At 42.3% G+C, this 21,465-nt stretch overlaps 3 protein-coding genes across 3 annotated transcripts; all 3 read right to left on the reverse strand.

Moving 5' to 3' along the window:
* Positions 1 to 9,037: 9,037 nt before the first annotated feature.
* Positions 9,038 to 9,819, reverse strand: LOC128629245 (sialoadhesin-like). The gene is made up of 2 exons (XM_053676449.1): positions 9,480 to 9,819; positions 9,038 to 9,387 (listed from the first exon to the last, which is right to left on the reverse strand). Exons 1-2 carry the CDS (start codon positions 9,580 to 9,582, stop codon positions 9,038 to 9,040), a joined length of 453 nt encoding a protein of 150 aa, XP_053532424.1. The 5' UTR covers positions 9,583 to 9,819.
* Positions 9,820 to 11,310: 1,491 nt separating this feature from the next.
* LOC128629246 (sialoadhesin-like) lies at positions 11,311 to 12,083 on the reverse strand. The gene is made up of 2 exons (XM_053676450.1): positions 11,741 to 12,083; positions 11,311 to 11,648 (listed from the first exon to the last, which is right to left on the reverse strand). The coding sequence occupies exons 1-2, from the start codon at positions 11,844 to 11,846 to the stop codon at positions 11,311 to 11,313; spliced, it is 444 nt and encodes a 147-aa protein (XP_053532425.1). The 5' UTR covers positions 11,847 to 12,083.
* Positions 12,084 to 13,575: 1,492 nt separating this feature from the next.
* Positions 13,576 to 19,465, reverse strand: LOC128629247 (sialoadhesin). The gene is made up of 5 exons (XM_053676451.1): positions 19,324 to 19,465; positions 15,151 to 15,504; positions 14,859 to 15,071; positions 14,006 to 14,341; positions 13,576 to 13,913 (listed from the first exon to the last, which is right to left on the reverse strand). The coding sequence occupies exons 1-5, from the start codon at positions 19,409 to 19,411 to the stop codon at positions 13,576 to 13,578; spliced, it is 1,329 nt and encodes a 442-aa protein (XP_053532426.1). The 5' UTR covers positions 19,412 to 19,465.
* Positions 19,466 to 21,465: the final 2,000 nt, after the last annotated feature.

Consider the following 21,465-nt stretch of genomic DNA (forward strand, 5'->3'; position numbering starts at 1 on the left):
TCCTCTTCCGCCATATCCGTGGGCAGCACTACACGTTGTGAACTGCAGCCGCGAGTTCGCCGTGGCATAACAGAGCCCCCCCAAAGGGCTCACTCCGGGAACTGAATCCGTCCGAAGCCTATCTCCCCTCCGGTGACCCGGTTTGTCTGGATGAGCCGCATGGAAGTCTCTAGAATGTCTTGGGCTGGGACCCAGCACTGCTCCTCTGGTCCATACCCCTCCCAGTCTACCAGATACTGAAGTCTTCCTCTGCTACATCTGGAGTTTAGAACGTCGCGGACGCGGTAGGCTGGGCGGCCTCCAATCTCTTGTTCTGGTGGGGAGTCTTCCAGCACCGCTGTGGCCAAGGGCCCCGATATCACAGGTTTGAGGAGCGAGACGTGGAAAGACGGGGCGATGCGAGTGTGTTTCGGTAGGTCCAGACGATACGTGAGCTCATTAATCTGCCTCAGAACTCGGAAGGGCCCAATATATTTAGGTTGAAGTTTCGTGCCCGAGAGGGGTGACTTTAAATCTCTTCTGGAGAGCCACACCCAGTTCCTGGGTTGATAATTGGGGTGAACCCTCCAGCGCCAGTCGGCCTTTTGTTTGGCGGTGTGGGACTCCTGCACTAGCTGTTCATGGGCACGTTCCTAGACTTGTTCGCTCCGGCGGAACCACTCATCTACTGCTGGTGAGTCTGTGTGAGACACGTTCCAGGGGAACAATGGTGGCTGGTAGCCCAAGACACACTGGAACGGGGTGAGCTGGGTGGCGGAATGCCGTAGCGAGTTCTGAGCGTATTCCGCCCACGGTAGGAAGTGGCTCCAGTCCCCTGGGTTAGTGGAACAAAAGGTCCAAATGAACCGTATGACCTCTTGGTTGGCCCGTTCTGCCTGTCCATTGGCCTGGGGGTGGTACCCGGAAGTGAGGTTAACGATGACCCCCATCTTCTTCATGAAACTGGCCCAAAACACAAGATGTGAACTGTGGACTCCTGTCAATCACAATCTCCTCGGGGATGCCGAAGTAACGAAAGACATGTTGGAAAAGGACACACTGTGGTGAAGGCAGATGGGATGGCCGGTATAGCAATTAGGCGCAGGGCCTTCGAAAACCGGTCTACGACCACCAGAATCACAGTGTTTCCCTGCGACTTCGGCAAGTCAGTTATGAAATCTAGGGCCAGATGGGACCACGGATGTTCAGGTATGGGTAGAGGCACCAAACTCCCGGCAGGTAGCGCACGTGGTCCCTTGGACTGATTGCAAGAGGAACATGAGGCTACGGTGCGCTGAACCTCTCTGGGCATGTTGGGCCACCAGTACTTCTCGGCCAGCAGTTGGTACATGCGGCCGGACCCTGTGTGGCCCGTGGCCAAAGTCGTGTGGTCCCAGATGATGAGTTCATAAAAAATAGTCATAAAGGCCAAGCAGGCAAAGAAGAGCGGTTCTGAGGGCCGTGGAGGGACATATCTGGGGACAGGAGGTTGTTAGGGCAGGTAGCCCCCAGTGCTACTGTAGGGCCTCCCCTAGCCAAGGTGGTCCCCAAGTTTTCAGTGTTCTCTGGTAAGCGAGCTGTCACAGGGCAACGAAAATCTGATGCTTTTCCTCCAATATAATGTGGAACAGTTAACATCACTAAAAGACCATCGGGCAGCGTGGAAACTACTGCCAAATGTGTCTCCATGGGTTCTGTCTACCGTAGAAAAGGGTTACCGGGTCCAGTTTATAGCTCGACGCCCCCGGTTCAGAGTTGTGCTCACCACAGTAGTCAGCACAGACCAGAGCCTGACGTTAGCGCAGGAAGTAAGTTCCCATTTGGACAAAGGGGCCATAGAACATGTACCCCATTCCCTAAGTTATTTCCTGATCCACAAAAAAGATGGGAGTATGCGGCCAATTTTAGATCTGCGTCATCTGAACCGTACTCATCGGACATACAGGTTCAAGATGCTGATGCCCAAACTTATCGTGCCACAGATTCAGTTCGAGGACTGGTTTGTGACGATAGATCTGAAAGATGCATATTTCCACATAGGAATATCGCCCAGCCACAGGAAGTTCTTGAGGTTTGCATTTGGAGACAACACATACCAATTTTAGGTTTATCCCCTCACACCTTCACAAAGTGCATGGATGCTGCTCTGGCTCCCTTGCAACTTCAGGGCATCCGTGTACTAAACTACCTGGACGACTAGTTAATTCTCGCACGATCCAGGGAACAGGCAGTTCAACATTAAGATATTGTTCTCACCCACATGAGGAGCTTGGGGCTCAGGTTGAACCTCAAGAAAAGTATGCTTTCTCCAGTGCAGAGGACAACTTTTCTAGGGGTTATATGGGATTCTACTATGATGAGGGCCTTTCTAAGCCCAACACGTGTACGATCGAGCCTATCAACTTTGAGCAAGATAAAGCTAGGTCTGGGCATCCCCTCCAGTGTCTACGAGAGTCTGTTGGGCCTTATGGCAGCAGCCAACGTCCTACCATTGGGCGTATTGCACATGAGACTGTTTCAGTGGAGTCTGAAAAGTCGGGGGTTTCATCCAAGGATGAAACCTCTGAGAGTAATCAGTGTCATGCAGTGATGCCTACGTGCTCTGAGTATTTGGAGGTCTCCGCAGTTTCTAGCCTCGGGTCACACTCTACCGCAAGACGGTAATGACAGATGCGTCCCTCATGGGCTGGGGTGCTGTCTTAAATGGCTGTCCAGCTCACGGTCTTTGGGGTGGCCCTCATCTGGAGTGGCATATAAATCGCCTAGAGATGTGGGCTGTATTCCTAGCACTGAAATTCTTTCTTCCTCAGTTGAGAGGTCACCATGTGCTAGTTGTGTCCGACAACACAGTGGTGGTCTCATATATCAACCACCAGGGAGGGTTACGTTCACACCCCTTGTTCAGGCAGGCGCAACTAATCCTTCTCTGGGCAGAGGTAAAGTTCTTGTCAGTGAGTGCAATCTACATTCCGGGCAGGCGGAATGTAGGGGCAGACATCCTGTCGAGGCAGGGGCTGAGGCCCGGGGGTTGGAGGATCCATCCACAAGTGGTGGAGTCCATATGATGGAGGATTGGACAAGCAGAAGTGGATGTGTTCGCCTCCGAGGAGACAACACACTGCCCGCTGTGGTTCGCCCTCACTCCTCCTGCACCACTGGGGCTGGACGCCATGGACGTCACGTCTATATGCTTTTCCCCCGATCGCTGTGCTCCCACAAGTTCTAGCAAACGTTCGCCAAGACCGTCTACGTCTACTGTTAGTAGCACCTTATTGGCCAGCTCGAATATGGTTCTTGGAGATCATTTCCCTGCTCGACGGTACTCCTTGGGAGATTTCCATCCTCTGGGATTTACTGTCTCAAGCCGGAGGGCTGATTTATCACCCTCAGCCAGAACTATGGAAACTGTGGGTTTGGCCCCTGAGGGGCACCAGCTCATAGATTCGGGTCTCACAACTGAGGTTGTAGAGACCATGTTAAACGCTAGAGCACCAACCACAAGGATATTGTATGCGCTCAAGTGGCGGCTTTTTGTCTTGTAGTGTGAGGAACATCAGTTAGACCCAGTGAACTGCGTAATAGCTACAGTCCTGGAGTTCTTACAAGAACGTTTCTCAGCAGGGTTGGCTCCTTCTACAATCAGGGGTACGTGGCCGCTGTTTCGGCCAGCCATGCCCCGGTTGATGGAGCCTCTGTGGGGCAACATCCTCTAACTTTGAGGTTCATGCGTGCTGTCAGATGGCTGAGGCCCATCTGCAGGCCGCACATACCTTCCTGGGACCTTTCCGTGGTCTTGGAAGGTCTGTCAGGGGCCCCATTTGAGTCCTTAGAGTCAGCCTCTGAGAAGCTTCTGACTCTAAAGGTAGCTCTTCTACTGGGCCTGACATCTCTCAAGCGAGTGGGAGGTCTACAAGCTCTCTCAGTTGCCCCTTCCTGCCTTGACTTTTCCCCTGGATTAGCCAAGGCCTTCCTGTATCCTAGGCCGGATTATATTCCTAAAGTGCCTACATCGGCTTCCCACCATGTGGTGTTGCAGGCTTTCTGCCCTCCTCCATTCCTCACACCAGAACGAGAGAGGATGCACCTGCTGTGTCCAGTAAGGGCTCTCTGTACTTACGTACACTGCTCCAGCCAGTGGCGTAAGTCAGAGCAGCTGCTGGTCTGCTTTGGCGGCGATAGTAAAGGTGATGCTGTGACAAAGCAGCGCATCTCTAATTGGATAGTGGAAGCAATCTCTATGGCTTACAAGCCACGCGGTCTCTCCACATGGTCTACGCCACACACATCCATTCGTTATTACTGCCTGGATATTCATTCCACCCCGGGCTCTAGTGTCTTGCAGTGACCCTCAGGCTTGGGTCTTTTTCGAACAGGCCGTACCTTCGGTATAACGGAGTGGGTATTCCTGTTGCCATACTGTTATGCTAAATGCAACGTCGAAGTTCCCTTTGAAAGGGAACGCCGGGGTTATGCATGTAACCCTGTTCCCTGAGAAGGGGAACGAGACGTTGCATAGCTCTGTCACACCAGGGCAGGCCTGTGAATTGCGTCTTCGTTTCAGATAATAGAGGCTGGCGGCGTGGTACACAGGTGCCATATATATATATATATATATATATCATGCGACGTGCTTAATTGCCACGTCACCTGATCATGACATGCTTATAAGTAGAGGCATGATTTTAAACAAGCTTCAGATACCGGTCATGCACGCAAGTTCCCTTCTCAGTCTCGTTCCCTTCTCAGGGAACAGGGTTACATGCGTAACCCCGACGTTTTCTACCCCTAGCCATTTCAGGTATTTCATATGTTTTCTAACCCTAGCCAGTTCAGGTATTTCATATGTTTTCTACCCCTAGCCAGATCAGGTATTTCATGTTTTCTACCCCAGTCAGATCAGGTATTTCATATGTTTTCTACCCCTAGCCAGATTAGGTATTTCATGTTTTCTACTCCAGCCAGTTCAGGTATTTCATGTTTTCTACCCCTAGCCAGTTCAGGTATTTCATATCTTTTCTACCCCTAGCCAGTTCTCGTATTTCATATGTTTTCTGCCCATAGCCAGTTCTCGTATTTCATGTTTACTACCTCTAGCCAGTTCAGGTATTTCATATGTTTTCTACCTCTAGCCAGTTCAGGTATTTCATATGTTTTCTACCTCTAGCCATTTCAGGTATGTCATATGTTTTCTACCCCTAGCCAGTTCTCGTATTTCGTATGTTTTCTGTCCCTAGCTAGTTCTCATATTTCATGTTTTCTGCCCCTAGCCAGTTCAGGTATTTCATGTTTTCTACCCCTAGACAGTTCAGGTATTTCATGTTTTTATCCCCTAGACAGTTCAGGTATTTCATGTTTTCTGCCCCTAGCCAGTTCAGGTATGTCATATGTTTTCTACCCCTAGCCAGTTCTCGTATTTCATATGTTTTCTGTCCCTAGCCAGTTCAGGTATTTCATGTGTTCCAGCTCAAGCACTCCTGGTGCAACTAATGAAGCCTTTGTTTAGTTGCATCAGGTGTGCTTGAGAAAACACCTGTTTTGCATGTTTGTGCTGTTGTGAGGGATTATGTTCAGGTGTTGAATAATTTTGACACTGGAGAAATCATTATAAGTTGCGTTTTCAGTTGATTTTGGGGAAACCACCTGAAGCATTCGTTCAACTGATTTTGTTTGATTTGTTCGTTGCAAACGTTCGCTGAAAGTCTGTAAATTTTGACATTAAACCTGATATAAAATGGGGGCTGAATAATTTTGATTGCAACTATAAGTGAACAGAGTATTTCTGCCATTTTACAAAATGTTTCAAAAAGTATGACAATGTGATTTAAATAATGATGAAATGAATAATAATAAGTTGAGGCTGTTTGTTCTATAATGTTGATAGTATTTTAGTGTTTCAGTGTAGAAATGTTTCTCCGCAGTCACAGCAAAGGACAAATCTCCTATAGGAAGACCCCTGTCAGGTGAATGTGTGTGTGTGTGTGTGTGTGTGTGTGTGTATACGCGCTATATGTACCTGTATCTTGATTGCTGCTTTCTGGTTGCTTTGAACCACCGAGATACTCACACTCTCTGTGAGTCTCAGAATGAAAAGTAGCTGCGAGCCACGCTGCTGTGATGTCATAATGAGACCATGTTGTATATTTTGACTATATATTAGAGCTTTTTGTTCCTGAAGTTGCTACAAGTTAAGGAACAGAACAGATTTTTATTAAAGTTGTCATTAGATTCGATCTGACATTATTTACAGATCTATCAGTTGGAGTTGGATTAAGGGTTGGATTAAATACATTCAATTCAAGTGACCAGTTAATGAGGATAAAAGCAACAGGAACTTAAGAATAAATATAACGGCCTCATTTTTCTTTTGGTTGCTTGTGATTTTAAAAGGTAAATAAATAAATAAATAAAATCTGACCCTTGATTATACTTCACAGACCCCTGAGAATCCCCGGACCCCACTTTGAGGGCCACTGTTTTAGACAAAAATGTTGAACTGATCACTCTGTGAAGCTTCCAGTCTGGAGTCAACTTTTAAAAAGATAATTTTTTTATTCTTTTTGGTAATAAAATCTTCCTTACATAGACATTCTGTACCATTTAAAAGCGTCTCTTTTGCCTCTCTAGAAAGCAGGAACTCCATGTAATTTGAAAAAGCACGATGAGGCAAGTTTCACTGGTTTGCCAACATGAAGCTAGATATGTGTAACTAAGTTAGCGCGTTTTCTTTGCTAATACCAGTTTACACTAGCATCAATTCCACTAGCTAGCATAGTTTATTATTCAGCAAGTCAAATTGTAGCTAAGGATAAAAACTAGTTATTTACAGAACATTTTATTTCTGAATAATTCATCAGCAAACTACGCAGCATTAGTCATGTAAATGACCAACAAAAAACTGAATGATGAAAAAACTAAACATGTTCATAGGTAAAAAAAAATTAAGCACTGCTAATTGTTTAACATTAAAAATAATGTACAAATAAACCAAACACATTAATTACGATTACAATGGATAAAAAAAAAAGAAAAAAAAAGAAAATGTATATGCAAAAAAAACAAAAAAACAAACCAACATGTATATAATGGATATATAAAGTCAACACACCCCGGTTAAATTGGCAGGTTTTTGTGATGAGAAAATATGAAATGAAGATAAATGATGTCAGAACTTTTTCCACCCTCAATGTTAAATTACAATGTAAAAAAAAAAAAAAGTAAAAACAATCAGAAATATTTTGTTGGGTAAGTCTTTTTGGGTAAGACTCTATCAGCATGGCACGTCTTGACTTCCCACTCTTTCTAGCAAAAACGTTCTAGATCCATCACATTGTAAGGGCTTCTCCTGGGCTCTTTTCAGGTCACCCCACAGATTGGTCTGGGTTCTGACGAGGTCATTTAAAAACATTGATGATCTTTTGGTTAAGCCATTCTTTTGTTGATTTGGATGTATGTTTTGGGTCATTGTCGTGCTGAAAAGTGAGATTTCTTTTCATCTTCAGCTTACTAGCAGACACCTGAAGATTTATACTAAAATTGGCCGGTATTTGTAGCATTAATGATTCCCTCCACCTTCATAAATCCTACTGTTCTGACTGAAGAAAAGTAGCCCTAGAGCATGATGCTCCCACCACCGTGCTTCACCGTGCTTCCTTGGTATATCTAATGTTTTGTAAACAGTTTTGTAAACAGCAGTCGGAAACCATGAAGATGTGAAGAAAATCCTACAGAAACGGCTGGTCTTTAATTGGGGTTAATCAGAATAATTTCATTGATGGCAGCTTTATGATAATTACTATTGAACATGAGATGTGATTAGTTCAGTGTGAACACAGACAAAACCTGCCATTTTAACCCTAGACTTTTTATATCCACTGTACACACATATATATGTTTAAGGTCAAAGAGTATACAATATTATAAGAGCTCTATAATACAAGATCAAAGCAATAATACTGCTAGCTCTACTCTAATAAAATGTTAAAGCCGTCCCTCTTCTCCTGTTAGATTTGGAAGCAGTGTTGAGGGTTAAAACAGAGAAACAGAACAGAACTATCACATCTCTCTCAGCTTTTTTCCAGGAACCTGAAGTGCTACCTCTTTAGCTTTTAGATCCCAGGCCACAGGACTAATGATGGGCTACACTGCTGAAGTGGGGAGTTTCTGGATCTTGCTGTAGAGCTGAGACGGATCATCAGCCGCTTCGTCTGCTACAAGCCTGTGGAACAAGAAGAGGTGATCTAAAGACTAGAATAGTGTAATGTCTTACATTTCTAATCAGTCACTTAATGAACTTAATGAAGCACAGTGAGTGTTGGTGTAATGATAATGATCTGCTCACTGGATGGCAGCAGTGCTCCTGCTAATGTTCACAGCAGCATACTGAACATCCTCTTCCTCTGTGGTGTCTGGAGGAAGTCTGGGTGACGGAGACACTTCCTGTGTGTGGGAGTTTTTAAAGACAACACTGGCATAGTGAACGTCATCCTGATCATCTGAGGCGACTCTTCCACTGCGGTCTGAGGCTGAGACATTTTCATAAACAGCAGGAGAGTGACGCTGAAAGGGAGAACAGAATAAAGTTCATATATGAACATGTCACATGATCAAACAGTCCCTCCTTTCATCCACACTCACCTGTCCACTCTCACCAGTGCTGCTGTGGCCATTAGCTGAGCTCGACTTCCTCTTCCTGAGAAACAACAAGCACATGTTCATGTTAGTTGCAAATGACTATTTATATGTAAATTATGTTTAAAACATATTCAGTACATTTTACATACCACATCCACAGAGCTCCTGAGAGGAGTGTTACTGCCAGGAAGACAGCCAGGCCCACCATGATGACCTTTAACACTGTGTAATTCACTGACCCTTCAGAAATAAATCATGAGCATGATGAGGCTCTATTTTGTGTGCCAGTGCTAAGCATATTTTGCCAGTTAATGACGCTGTTTTGCTATTTGGATTGAATGCAGGCCAGTTTGATCACATTTCTGCACCGCTGTTATTAACATATTGTGCTAATGTGAGTAGAGCAGCACAAAAAGGCGTGTGGTGTTCAAAATCCAATCCAAGCATAAAGCTGAGCAGTTGAAGACTGATAGCTGCTCTCAGGCAGTGCTGAGACTGAACCCGACCTACCTGAGTTTTGTGGCTCACATGTCACAGTTAGTTCAGGAGAGCGGAGATCCTCACGTCCTGTCACAGCACAGGAGTAGTTTCCTGCATCTTCACTGGAGATCAGGTAGAGCTTGTTGTGTTTGGTGAGTTTGTCAGTAACAGGCTGTCTGTTCTTGTACCACATGTAAGTGGGGTTGTTAGACAGAGTGCAGGAGGTGATGCAGCTCAGCGTTACTGTAGTCTGTCCTTCTGATGCCACTGCAGAGCGACTCGCTCTTACCTGCAGATCTGAATGTGCAAAAAATAAAGGAAAGTGATTTAACAGATTTACATCGATACAGAGAGACCAGAACTAGAGACAGTTCAGTGTAGGACATTACCTGTAACATTCAGAACCACTCCAGGTTCAGCAGAGAATCCTTTACCATTAGTAAGGAATCTAAGTTGATATTCTCCAGAGTCTTTCTTTGTCAGGTTTTTCATTTTCAAAGTGCTGCTTTTGTCTTGTTTCACATATTCAACTCGATTAGTAAACTGTGTTTCCTGCTTCAGGTTCTTGGAGTCTTTACCACTCTGAATATAATGCCAGAATACTTCTCTAACACTCAGATCACTGGGATGTGAGTAATTTCCAGCAAACTCCACTGAAGACCCTTCCACAGCACAGACTCTTTTGTCTCTGTAGGTCACACTATAACAGCTCCTGCCAACACCTGAAATGGTAACAGGTCATTGGAAGGTTTTATTTGAAGTTGATTTAAAACTATTTTAGTAACATCAGTGTTTCAGTCCTGAAGAGAGACTCTTTCAGAATCCACAACAGCACTAGACTTTAGCGCTTACTTATGAATCTGTCACTGGATTTGGTGATTTTTTTTGTAAACTCTTTGCGACTCATAATAAAGAAAAACTGAATTTCTGAGAGTTGAGAGAGCAGGTTCACTCGACTCACCACCAGTGTATAAAACCTGAGTACTGTATGTAGTGATGGACAGAAATGATAGTATTTTATAAATACATAGTTTGTGTTGTCATGAACAAAGACTTCTTTAAGAAATAAAAATGTTATAATTTATTATTTTCTATTCTGATAAAACTATTCTATTCTTCAGAAATCTTCCTTCTTCATGTAAGATGATCTTGTAAATAATCTTGACGATTCAGTTCATAGGGAAATTGTTCTATGACATCATTTGGTGACTTCTAGTGAGTTTTTGAGCTTGTATTAAAGAACTTCCCAACACTGAAATCAAGAGACCCTCCATTACACGATGAGGCTTAATGAATACTCACACAGTGGAAGAGAGAGAACCGAGCAGGAGTAACTGCCTTCTACTGCATTTCTTAAAGGGAAAGTTTCCACCTCGTCTCTGTATTTCTCTAAGAATTGCCCAGACCACCTTAAGAGGGCTCTCTCCCCTAAATTCTAGGACACTTCTTCACTAGTGATTACTAATGAAGGGCTAGGTTAGTGAAGGAGTTAAGTTAGTGAAGGGCTTAGGTTACGGCCATTCTGGGTCTCACAAAAATGCTGATGTGGTCTTTGTATGGTCAAACGTAAATAAAATAGTAATAATAAAATAATTAAATACCTAATTACTCACATTTAGCTGTCTATAGGATAGTACTGAGTTACAGGAACGCTTCCCCACTGACCTTGTGGATGTGGACTCGTGTACGTCAGTGTTTCATTCCTCTGATACTAAAACACTCGGCCAGTAATTACTTACAGAACCTATAAATAGTCATTCCAGTCGTTCCCTCACCTGCCTCATGTTTTAAATCTCACTTGATGTTAATAAAATTAAGTCAGCTTGTCATGTGACCAGGAATCTACAAAGCGCAAATGTCTCTGTCCTGAAAACGAAAACTTCATCATATCAACAATTACACACTCTGAATAATCTGTTTCCGTGGAGCCCCTGTGACTGAGCTGTTACTATAGAAATGATCATGAAATCAGAACGAGTTCATTAATATAATCCTGGGACTTGTTTTGCAGCTGGAACTGCTGTTACAGAATATTAATGAACACCTGAACAATCTGAATGGAGAATTCAACAGCAGCGTGGTGTAAAAGATTACACTGTGCATTGTGTCTCACAAACACCTCTGGATTTTCACATTTGCTTATTTGGCTGATACTTTAATCCACAGTGACTTACAAGTGAATAAAAATCCAATCCAAGCATAAAGCTGAGCAGTTGAGGACTAAAAGCTGCTCTCTGTCAGTGCTGAGGATTGAACCTGAGCTATCACAACCCTATACATTAATATAATGACTGAGTTTTGTGGCTCACATGTCACAGTTAGTTCAGGAGAGCGGAGATCCTCATGTCCTGTCACAGCACAGGAGTAGTTTCCTGCATCTTCACTGGAGATCAGGTAGAGCTTGTTGTGTTTGGTGAGTTTGTCAGTAACAGGCTGTCCGTTCTTGTACCACATGTAAGTGGGGTTGTTAGACAGAGTGCAGGAGGTGATGCAGCTCAGCGTTACTGTAGTCTGTCCTTCTGATGCCACTGCAGAGCGACTCGCTCTTACCTGCAGATCTGAATGTGCAAAAAATAAAGGAAAGTGATTTAACAGATTTACATCGATACAGAGAGACCAGAACTAGAGACAGTTCAGTGTAGGACATTACCTGTAACATTCAGAATCACTCTAGGTTCAGCAGAGAATCTATTACCATCATTAGTAAGGAATCTAAGTTGATATCTTCCAGAGTCTTTCTTTGTCAGGTTTTTCATTTTCAAAGTGCTGCTTTTGTCTTGTTTCACATATTCAACTCGATTAGTAAACTGTGTTTCCTGCTTCAGGTCCTGGAAGACTTTACCACGCTGAATATACTGCCAGAATACTTCTCTAACACTCAGATCACTGGGATGTGAGTAATTTCCAGCAAACTCCACTGAAGACCCTTCCACAGCACAGACTCTTTTGTCTCTGTAGGTCACACTATAACAGCTCCTGCCAACACCTGAAATGGTAACAGGTCATTGGAAGGTTTTATTTGAAGTTGATTTAAAACTATTTTGGTAACATCAGTGTTTCAGTCCTGAAGACAGACTCTTTCAGAATCCACAACAGCACTAGACTTTAGCGCTTATTTATGAATCTGTCACTAGATTTGGTGATTTTTTTTGTAAACTCTTTGCGACTCATAATAAAGAAAAACTGAATTTCTGAGCGTTGAGAGAGCAGGTTCACTCGACTCACCACCAGTGTATAAAACCTGAATACTGTATGTAGTGATGGACTGAAATTATAGTATTTTATAAATACATAGTTTGTGTTGTCATGAACAAAGACTTCTTTAAGAAATAAAAATGTTATAATTTATTATTTTCTATTCCGATAAAACTATTCTATTCTTCAGGAAATCTTCCTTCTTCATGTAAAATGATCTTGTAAATAATCTTGACAATTCAGTTTATAGGGAAATTGTTCTATGACATCATTTGGTGTCTTCTAGTGAGTTTTTGAGCTTGTATTAAAGAACTTCCCAACACTGAAATCAAGAGACCCTCCATTACACGATGAGGCTTAATGAATACTCACACAGTGGAAGAGAGAGAACCGAGCAGGAGTAACTGCCTTCTACTGCATTTCTTAAAGGGAAAGTTTCCACCTCGTCTCTGTATTTCTCTAAGAATTGCCCAGACCACCTTAAGAGGGCTCTCTCCCCTAAATTCTAGGACACTTCTTCACTAGTGATTACTAATGAAGGGCTAGGTTAGTGAAGGGGTTAAGTTAGTGAAGGGCTTAGGTTACGGCCATTCTGGGTCTCACAAAAATGCTGATGTGGTCTGTGTATGGTCAAACGTAAATAAAATAATAATAATAAAATAATTAAATACCTAATTGTTCACATTTAGCTGTCTATAGGATAGTACTGAGTTACAGGAACGCTTCCCCACTGACCTTGTGGATGTGGACTCGTGTACGTCAGTGTTTCATTCCTCTGATACTAAAACACTCGGCCAGTAATTACTTACAGCACCTATAAATAGTCATTCCAGTCGTTCCCTCACCTGCCTCATGTTTTATATCTCACTTGACGTTAATAAAATTAAGTCAGCTTGTCATGTGACCAGGAATCTACAAAGCGCAAATGTCTCTGTACTGAAGACGAAAACTTCACCATATCAACAATTACACACTCTGAATAATCTGTTTCCGTGGAGCCCCTGTGACTGAGCTGTTACTATAGAAATGATCATGAAATCAGAACGAGTTCATTAATATAATCCTGGGATTTGTTTTGCAGCTGGAACTGCTGTTACAGAATATTAATCAACACCTGAACAATCTGAATGGAGAATTCAACAGCAGCGTGGTGTAAAAGATTACACTGTGCATTGTGTCTCACAAACACCTCTGGATTTTCACATTTGCTTATTTGGCTGATACTTTAATCCACAGTGACTTACAAGTGAAGAAAAATCCAATCCAAGCATGAAGCTGAGCAGTTGAGGACTAAAAGCTGCTCTCTGTCAGTGCTGAGGATTGAACCTGAGCTATCACAACCCTATACATTAATATAATGACTGAGTTTTGTGGCTCACATGTCACAGTTAGTTCAGGAGAGCGGAGATCCCCACGTCCTCTCACAGCACAGGAGTAGTTTCCTGCATCTTCACTGGAGTTCAGGTAGAGCTTGTTGCGTTTGGTGAGTTTGTCAGTAACAGGCTGTCCGTTCTTGTACCACATGTAAGTGTGGTTGTTAGACAGAGTGCAGGAGGTGATGCAGCTCAGCGTTACTGTAGTCTGTCCTTCTGATGCCACTGCAGAGCGACTCGCTCTTACCTGCAGATCTGAATGTGCAAAAAATAAAGGAAAGTGATTTAACAGATTTACATCGATACAGAGAGACCAGAACTAGAGACAGTTCAGTGTAGGACATTACCTGTAACACTCAGAATCACTCCAGGTCTACCAGAGAATCCTTCACCATCCTTATTAAGGAATCTAAGGCAATATTCTCCAGAGTCTTTCTTTGTCAGGTTTTTCATTTTCAAAGTGCTGCTTTTGTCTTGTTTCACATATTCAACTCGATTAGTAAACTGTGTTTCCTGCTTCAGGTTCTTGGAGTCTTTACCACGCTGAAAATAATGCCAGAATACTTCACTAACACTCAGATCACTGGGATGTGAGTAACTTCCAGCAAACTCCACTGAAGACCCTTCCACAGCACAGACTCTTTTGTCTCTGTAGGTCACACTATAACAGCTCCTGCCAACACCTGAAATGGTAACAGGTCATTGGAATGTTTTATTTGAAGTTGATTTAAAACTATTTTGGTAACATCAGTGTTTCAGTCCTGAAGAGAGACTAGATTTGACTGATTATTTTAGATCACTTATAATAAAGAAAAACAGAGAATTTCTGAGAGTTGAGAGAGCAGCTTCACTCGACGCACCACCAGTGTATAAAACCTGAATGTGTAGTGATAGATAGAAATGATAGAATTTTGTAAATATGTACTGTAGTTAGTTTGTGATGCCATGAAGAAAGATTCAATAAAAGTTATAATCTATTATTTTCTATTCAGATAAAACTATTCTATTCATCAGAAAATCTTCCTTCTTCCTGTAAGATGTTTTGATATTGAAATGATCTTGACGAATCAGTGAATATGTGAATTTTTCTATGACATCATCTGGTGACTTCTAGTGAGTTTTTGAGCTTGCATTAACTTCTTTCCCAACACTGAAATCAAGAGACCCTCCATTACATGATGAAGCCAAATGAATACTCACACACTGGAAGAGAGAGAATAGTACCATAGCCTTCAACAGAGCAGGAGTAACTGCCTTCTTCACCATTAGTTAAAGAGAATGTTTCCATGTTGACTCTGTATTTCTCAAAGATTTTTCCATTCTTGTGCCAGTTATACTGAACAGTAGAGGTCAGAAGACAGGAAGTGCGGCAGGTGAGAGTTTGTTTTGTGGAGTCGTGGGTCACCTGCAGGTCTAAATGAAGATAAAGGTGAATGTTTGAACACAGACGTGTATAACAGCACAGGTTATTACAGACTAGCTGCTCTGTTACCTGTAACTGTTAGAGTAACTCCAGCTGAGCTCAGATATTTCTCTCCTTTATCCGTAATGAACACGAGGCGATATTCCCCTGAGTCTCTCTCTCTCAGGTCTGTTATTGTAAGAGTCGAGCGGAAGTTTGTCATCTCTGTGTAGCTCACACGTCCTGCGTAGTCTGAGTCTAAAGCTAAATCCTCTGGATGTTCCTCCTTCCTCCATTTAGCTTTGTCCTTTAGGCTGAACCAGAAGCCAGTGATGATGATGATATTTGAGTAAGAGCACGTCAGGGTCACAGATGACTCCCTCAGAGCACAGATCTTCTCAGGATGGCACGACACCTTCACGTCCTGGATACCTGATACTGAAACTGAATTGTTAACATCAGATATTAAAAGACAATAAAACAGCTTCATGTTTGTAATGATCACAGTTTCCTTTAAGAAATAGAGAAGCTTCTTATTGTGATCAGACTTTTAATCAGACTTTTACCAAAAGCACAGCTGGATCCTTGAATCTGGTTCATTTTCTCTAACAGCAGCTCTGACAGTAGCTCCAGCTGTAAGCTAAATCAGGTTTATGTTAATGCACTCCTTCTAATATGTGATTGTTTCTTTAATAAAAACTCTCACAGGCGCTCCACATTAACACATTATAAAATGAGTGAAACTGTTGATCAGGACATTTATTGATCATTTTTGGAAGAAGTCATCAGTGTGCACACTTTGTAATAGTCAGAGGTAAAGCTGGAACTTTGAGGATGATGTTTTCAGACACAGCATTGTAGTTTCTCAGTAATATAATAAGCGGAGGTTTTGTCTTATTACGTTATTAACTAAAGAGAAAGAAAAGAAATAGAGGCTCGTGAGGGAGTGACACACAGGAATAAAACACTGGCATGTGCTGTTATAGGAAAATAAACAACTTTATAACAAATAATCATGCTTTTGGGGGAGAAAAGGAAAGAGGCTACACACACACACACACACACACACACACACACACACACACACACACACACACACACACACACACACACATATATATACAGAGATCAGGATCAAAACCCACACCACCACCAGAGGGCTCCCTCTCCTGAATTCTAGGACACTTCTTCACTTGTCATTGCCATTTCCTCTTCACAGATTATATAAAACACTTTCATATTCATTGTCATTACTGAGATCTCCTGTTGTCTAAGGTCTGAGCTGTTATTTTCTGGATGCCTTGCCATGTTTCTGACTCCTGCCTAGTTCTGACTGTTCTCTGGATTTGTCCTGCCTGCTTTCTGATCATTGTGGAGTTCAGTCTGTTACACTGTCTCTGTGATGCTGTTGTTTAAGATTAAATGAAGAATTTTACCACTACACATTACAACACTGATTTCTCAATATTGCTAAAAGTCCTGATTAAGTATTTAAATGTCAAGTACAGTTAAAACACCTGGACAAAAAAATACAGTGATCAATGCTATTGATGTTCATGCACATAAAAGTGTTAATAAAGGCTTTGTGTTTATGAGCTAACAGTGAATTATAAATAAAAGCAATATTGAACAACATAAGCTATTCATACTATAGTCTCCTCCGAATCCTTCATTCTTATTATTAGTGTGCGTCAGCAGTGTCCTGCGGCCAATGTAAAAAAACATGTCCATTTCTGCCCAAGGCCGATGACACGGACCTCCAAGTTTTGTGAAGGACAGTGTTCCACTTGTTGTTGAGGAGGTGACTCCTCCTTCAGGCTTCTCAGTGTATGTCACTTCACCTCGTGGCTTTAGCAAAGATGTTGTCTGGGCGGCACTTCTTGGCTTCTCTGAGGACGTCGCTCCACCTCCTGGCTTCTCTGAGGTTGTGCATCTCCTGACACGAGCAAGGAGATGTTTGCTCTTTGCTCCACCTTAGTACAGGAAGTTGCTCTTCCCAGGCAATGCCTGCCTCATGGTGGACTTTCGACGAGGTCCTGTACATCTTGTTTTACATTTGTCACTCCTCAGCCATGCATTAAGGAGGGTTCTGTCATGATTCCCCTCAGTGCACAGTGCATTTCCCAGTGTGGCTCGTTCTGCTTGATTCTTTAGTAAAGAATGTCTTCAATTTGTGTACACCTGTTCTTATTTCCGCCCTTGATCAGTTCATCTATTTATATCCTCATGTTCCTTTGACTCGATGTCTGTCTCAAGACATAAATCTTAACATCCATCCATACATCAATTTTCTGTACCGTTTATCCTACACAGGGTAGCAGGGAGCCTGGAGCCCGAATACCCAGAGAAAACTACCAAAGCACGGACAGAGCGTGCAAACTCTGAACCCCCAACCTGGAGGTGCCTTCAAATCCTATCACTGCCGACCTGCCACTACTGGGCCCTTAAGCAAGGTCGTTAACCCTTAACTACTCAGTTGTATAAATGAAATAAATGTAAGTCGCTCTGGATAAAAGTGTCTGCCAAAGGCCATACATGTAAAATGCATAAATGTGCAGTACCCTCCACTAATATTGGCACCCTTGGTAAATATGAGAAAAGAAGGCTGTTTAAAATTGTCTTTATTGTTTAACCTTTTGATAAATTCAAAGATTTCACAAAAATACTCTGCTCTCATGGATATCAAACAATTGTAAACACTGTCACGAACCGGACTTGGCCCAGAAGCAGAAGCGGTTGCGTAGTAAAGGGTAGTTTCAAAGACGTAGTCGTTAAACAAGCAAGGGTCAGGCGATTGGACAAACAAAGCACAAGGGGACAGGCAGAAAGCGTTGTCGTAAACGGGAATAGAGGTCGAGATAACAAAGATAGCAAACGAATGTGAAAGGCTTGGAAATGCAGAGAACAAGTCTACTGAACGTATACTTCACAATGAACATTTGGTGAATGACTCTCTAAATACTAGTGGAGAGAGTGTGTGTGTGATTAGTGACAGGTGTGGGAGATTAGAAGTCCGGGGATGGTGAGCACATGCGTGCATGCTCTTTAATGTCTTGGGACATTTTGTTAGGATACATGGCATCATGGACTCTATCAAATATCAACAGACAGTAAATGAAAACCTGACTGCTTCCACCAGAAAGCTTCAAATTGGCTGTGGTTGGATCTTCCAGCAGGACAATGATCCAAAACATACAACAAAATCAACACAGAAATCTTTTACTGACCACAAAATCAAGGTCCTGCCCTGACCATCCCAGTCCCCTGACCTGAACCCCATAGAAAACCTGTGGGGTGAACTGAAGAGGAGAGTCCACCAGCATGGACCTCGAAATGTGAAGGATCTGGAGAGATTCTGTATGGAGGAACGGTCTCAGATCCCTCGCCATGTATTCTCCAACCTCATCAGGCGTTATAGGAGAAGACTCAGAGCTGTCATCTTGGGAAAGGGAGCTAGCACAAAGTATTGACTAAAAGGGTGGCAATAATTCTTGCACAACTATATTTAACTATTTTTTTTTTTTATATATATAAACCTGTGTTTTGTTTGCAAGTGTTTGATATCCATGACAGCAGATAATTTTTGTGAATTTTTTAAACAAAAGATCAAAAGTTAAAAAAAATAAAGACAAAAACAGCATTCTTTGCTTATATATACCAAGGGTGCCAATATTAGTGATGAGCGCTTTATATCTGGTCTCAGATCAGTGGTAAAGAATCAGTTTGCTCTAAAACTAAGTTGGATCAGCTCATACACTCAGAGTAACACTTGTGTGTGGATTTACATCACTGCATGTTCCACTGTTTCAATCAGTTTAGTTAAATTCACTGAACAACTTTAATAAAACTCTAGAGAACAAGAGCCTTTAAACTGTTCTGCTCTAAGAGCAGCTTCCCCAGTTCACATCCTGGCCTGAAACATTACAAAATAAACTGCAAAACTGTTCTCAGATCAGCCAACACATTCATCACTACTGTAGCATTAGCGTTTAATGTTGCCACCAGCATGAAGCTGTTAAACAAGCGACAATATCTCGAAAATAAAGCAAGCTGGATCTAGCACACAGAAGTAAATACTCATTTAGCACAGTTTATGGCCTTTTGATAACCTGGAATCTGTTACAACATTAGGAGTTTTTCATGTCCATTCATTTTGTATCTGGAGTTGTTTAGTTTAGGCCTGTTAGGAAAAGCCCACAGCTAACATATTCCATGTAGCAGAGACGGGTTCATCTTAATACTCAACAAATACAGCAACCCTACCTGTAATATTCAACAACAGGATCAGCAGCAGCAGCTTTCTGGATCCAACGTCCATAGTTCCACTTAGAGCCCTGAAAAACACAATCATTTAACTGTTTAACTGGGAGATCACTATAAACACAATCGATATCAATATGCATAGGTGTGCTCGTTGTATATTAATATATATGTTCTGTTAAAATTCGTATTTACGGTAATATACAAATTTACTAATGTGAACATAATCATAAAGAGAGTTTTTTCTTACGTCCTCTCGGGTCTCCTCTTAATAATGTTCTAACTTGGTGGAAATGTGCCGTGGTGTGATCACGGGGCGTGTGTGTGTGTGTGTGTGTGTGTGTGTGTGTGTGTGTGTGTGTGTGTGTGTGTGTGTGTGATGGGGGGTGGGTGGGTTAGTAGCTGAAGATGAAAAAGAAGTTTGTTTCCTTCCTTTTTGTCTGAGCGTGACCTTCACTTAAACAGTCTCGTTATACACACACTATCAATTTTAGTATTGAATTAAAAAACACAGCAGTCACACACTCCTGTACACTATACATGATAATAATTGACATTTTTTTCATCTGCATTGGGCAGCTCATCAACAAAAGAGCTGAAATACACACTGAGTGGAGCTTTACATTCTCCTCCAGGCCTTTTCCCCTTTAAATTCATCTCCACATAACATTTCTCATACTTTTATTAATTTAGCTGAGACTTTAATTCACTTTCATTATTTAGTTTAAGAACACAACACTGTCTCTCTGGCTGTACTGGGGTTTCTGTACACAAGAAGACGAGTAAAATATCAGATATATTATAGAATGTAATAACATCCTGCACCTTCTTTATCTGTGTGAGTTTATTTATTCTCTTAATTCTGTAAACCCAGATGTGTGAAGTATGAACTGTTTCAGAGTTGAGTTCTGTTTCTATGGTTATTTTCACACATTCTTGACTGGAGTGCTATTTGTGACTGAGGACAGCAGCAGCAGTGGTTACGCTGTGGTTACGCTCTTGCTGGTCAGTGCATGAGTCATACAGTATAGCGTGTTTAATACATCTTGTTTGTGTGTTTGTGTGTCAGTGTGCATGTTTGTGTGCGTGTGTGCATGTTTGTGTGTGCGTGTGTGTATGTGTGTGTGTGTGTGCGTGTGTGTGTGTGTGTGTCTATTTGTGTGTTTGTGTGTCCTCTCAGCGAGTTTAATATAGCAGAAAATCAGGAAGTGCCCCGAAAGTGTCAGAGGTTGCTGTAGAGTTCAGGAGTGTGCTGCCTCTGCTGGTGATGAGGGGAAACGCCTCACTTACAGTGTGACAGTAGTGTCAGTGCAGGTCAAGGGCCACTCTCATGCTGTGTATAAGAATTCACTTTAAACTTCACTCTGTCTCTGTCCATCATAGGTAATAACACATAATTAAACATTAATTTAAGTCCATTTTAATTAAATAGATAAAAAATAATAATAACAAACCTTGTTTAATACTTGCATATATGAAGGTTACAGTATCAGACTGGAGTAAAAGCTGAGCTGTATCACCTCCTGCACTCTGTCTAACGACCCCACTTACATCTGGTTCAGGAACAGAGTGTTATTAAAACACTTTCACTCAGTCTTTAAGAAACCTTGCTCCAAGTGCTTACTAGTGACGTTATGAAGCCTTTTGAACTCCCATTAGTTCTTCCAGTTGTGACCAAATTTGTTTCATAACTTTGATTCCTGTTTCTGCCGTGTTTAACATCACCTGACCTGTACATTATTTATTTATTTATTTGTTTATTTTTTTTACAAACATGGATACACAGGTCTGTCTAAGGGCACAGCGACTCGGTGTGCGAGGTACAAGATAACGTGCAAGGATGACAGGTTCTGGCTTTTCAACTAGGGGAATAAAACCCACAGATTGTCACACTGTCCTCGAACCACTAGGAGCTATCACACTGCAGAGCACAAAATCCACTGAACCACACCCCCTCTGTCTCTATGCTGTTGTCTGATTTAGTGTAATATCCCCTCTCTTTTCCCTGGACTGCACTAAGTTGAATATAATGGCATCCAGCCCTCCCCTGTGCTTTAATCCTGCAAAGTGAACTATATGTTCTTCAAGTGCTGGACCCCAAGCCTGATGAGAGAGTCAAGTAATGTTAAACCCTTTGTCTGGTAT

The sequence above is a fragment of the Ictalurus punctatus genome, chromosome 27 (genome assembly GCF_001660625.3).
Source record: "Ictalurus punctatus breed USDA103 chromosome 27, Coco_2.0, whole genome shotgun sequence".
NCBI lineage: Eukaryota > Metazoa > Chordata > Actinopteri > Siluriformes > Ictaluridae > Ictalurus > Ictalurus punctatus.

Bases quoted from the DNA above. Each gene is read 5' to 3' on its own strand.
- LOC128629247 (XM_053676451.1), bottom strand. From the start codon at position 19,411: ATGATTGTGTTTTTCAGGGCTCTAAGTGGAACTATGGACGTTGGATCC. The intron at 15,072-15,150 runs GTAACAGAGCAG...ATCTTCATTTAG, and splicing joins AGTTACTCTAACAGTTACAG to ACCTGCAGGTGACCCACGAC. The intron at 13,914-14,005 runs GTAATGTCCTAC...TTGCACATTCAG, and splicing joins AGTGATTCTGAGTGTTACAG to ATCTGCAGGTAAGAGCGAGT.
- LOC128629246 (XM_053676450.1), bottom strand. From the start codon at position 11,846: ATGAAAAACCTGACAAAGAAAGACTCTGGAAGATATCAACTTAGATTC. The intron at 11,649-11,740 runs GTAATGTCCTAC...TTGCACATTCAG, and splicing joins AGTGATTCTGAATGTTACAG to ATCTGCAGGTAAGAGCGAGT.
- LOC128629245 (XM_053676449.1), bottom strand. From the start codon at position 9,582: ATGAAAAACCTGACAAAGAAAGACTCTGGAGAATATCAACTTAGATTC. The intron at 9,388-9,479 runs GTAATGTCCTAC...TTGCACATTCAG, and splicing joins AGTGGTTCTGAATGTTACAG to ATCTGCAGGTAAGAGCGAGT.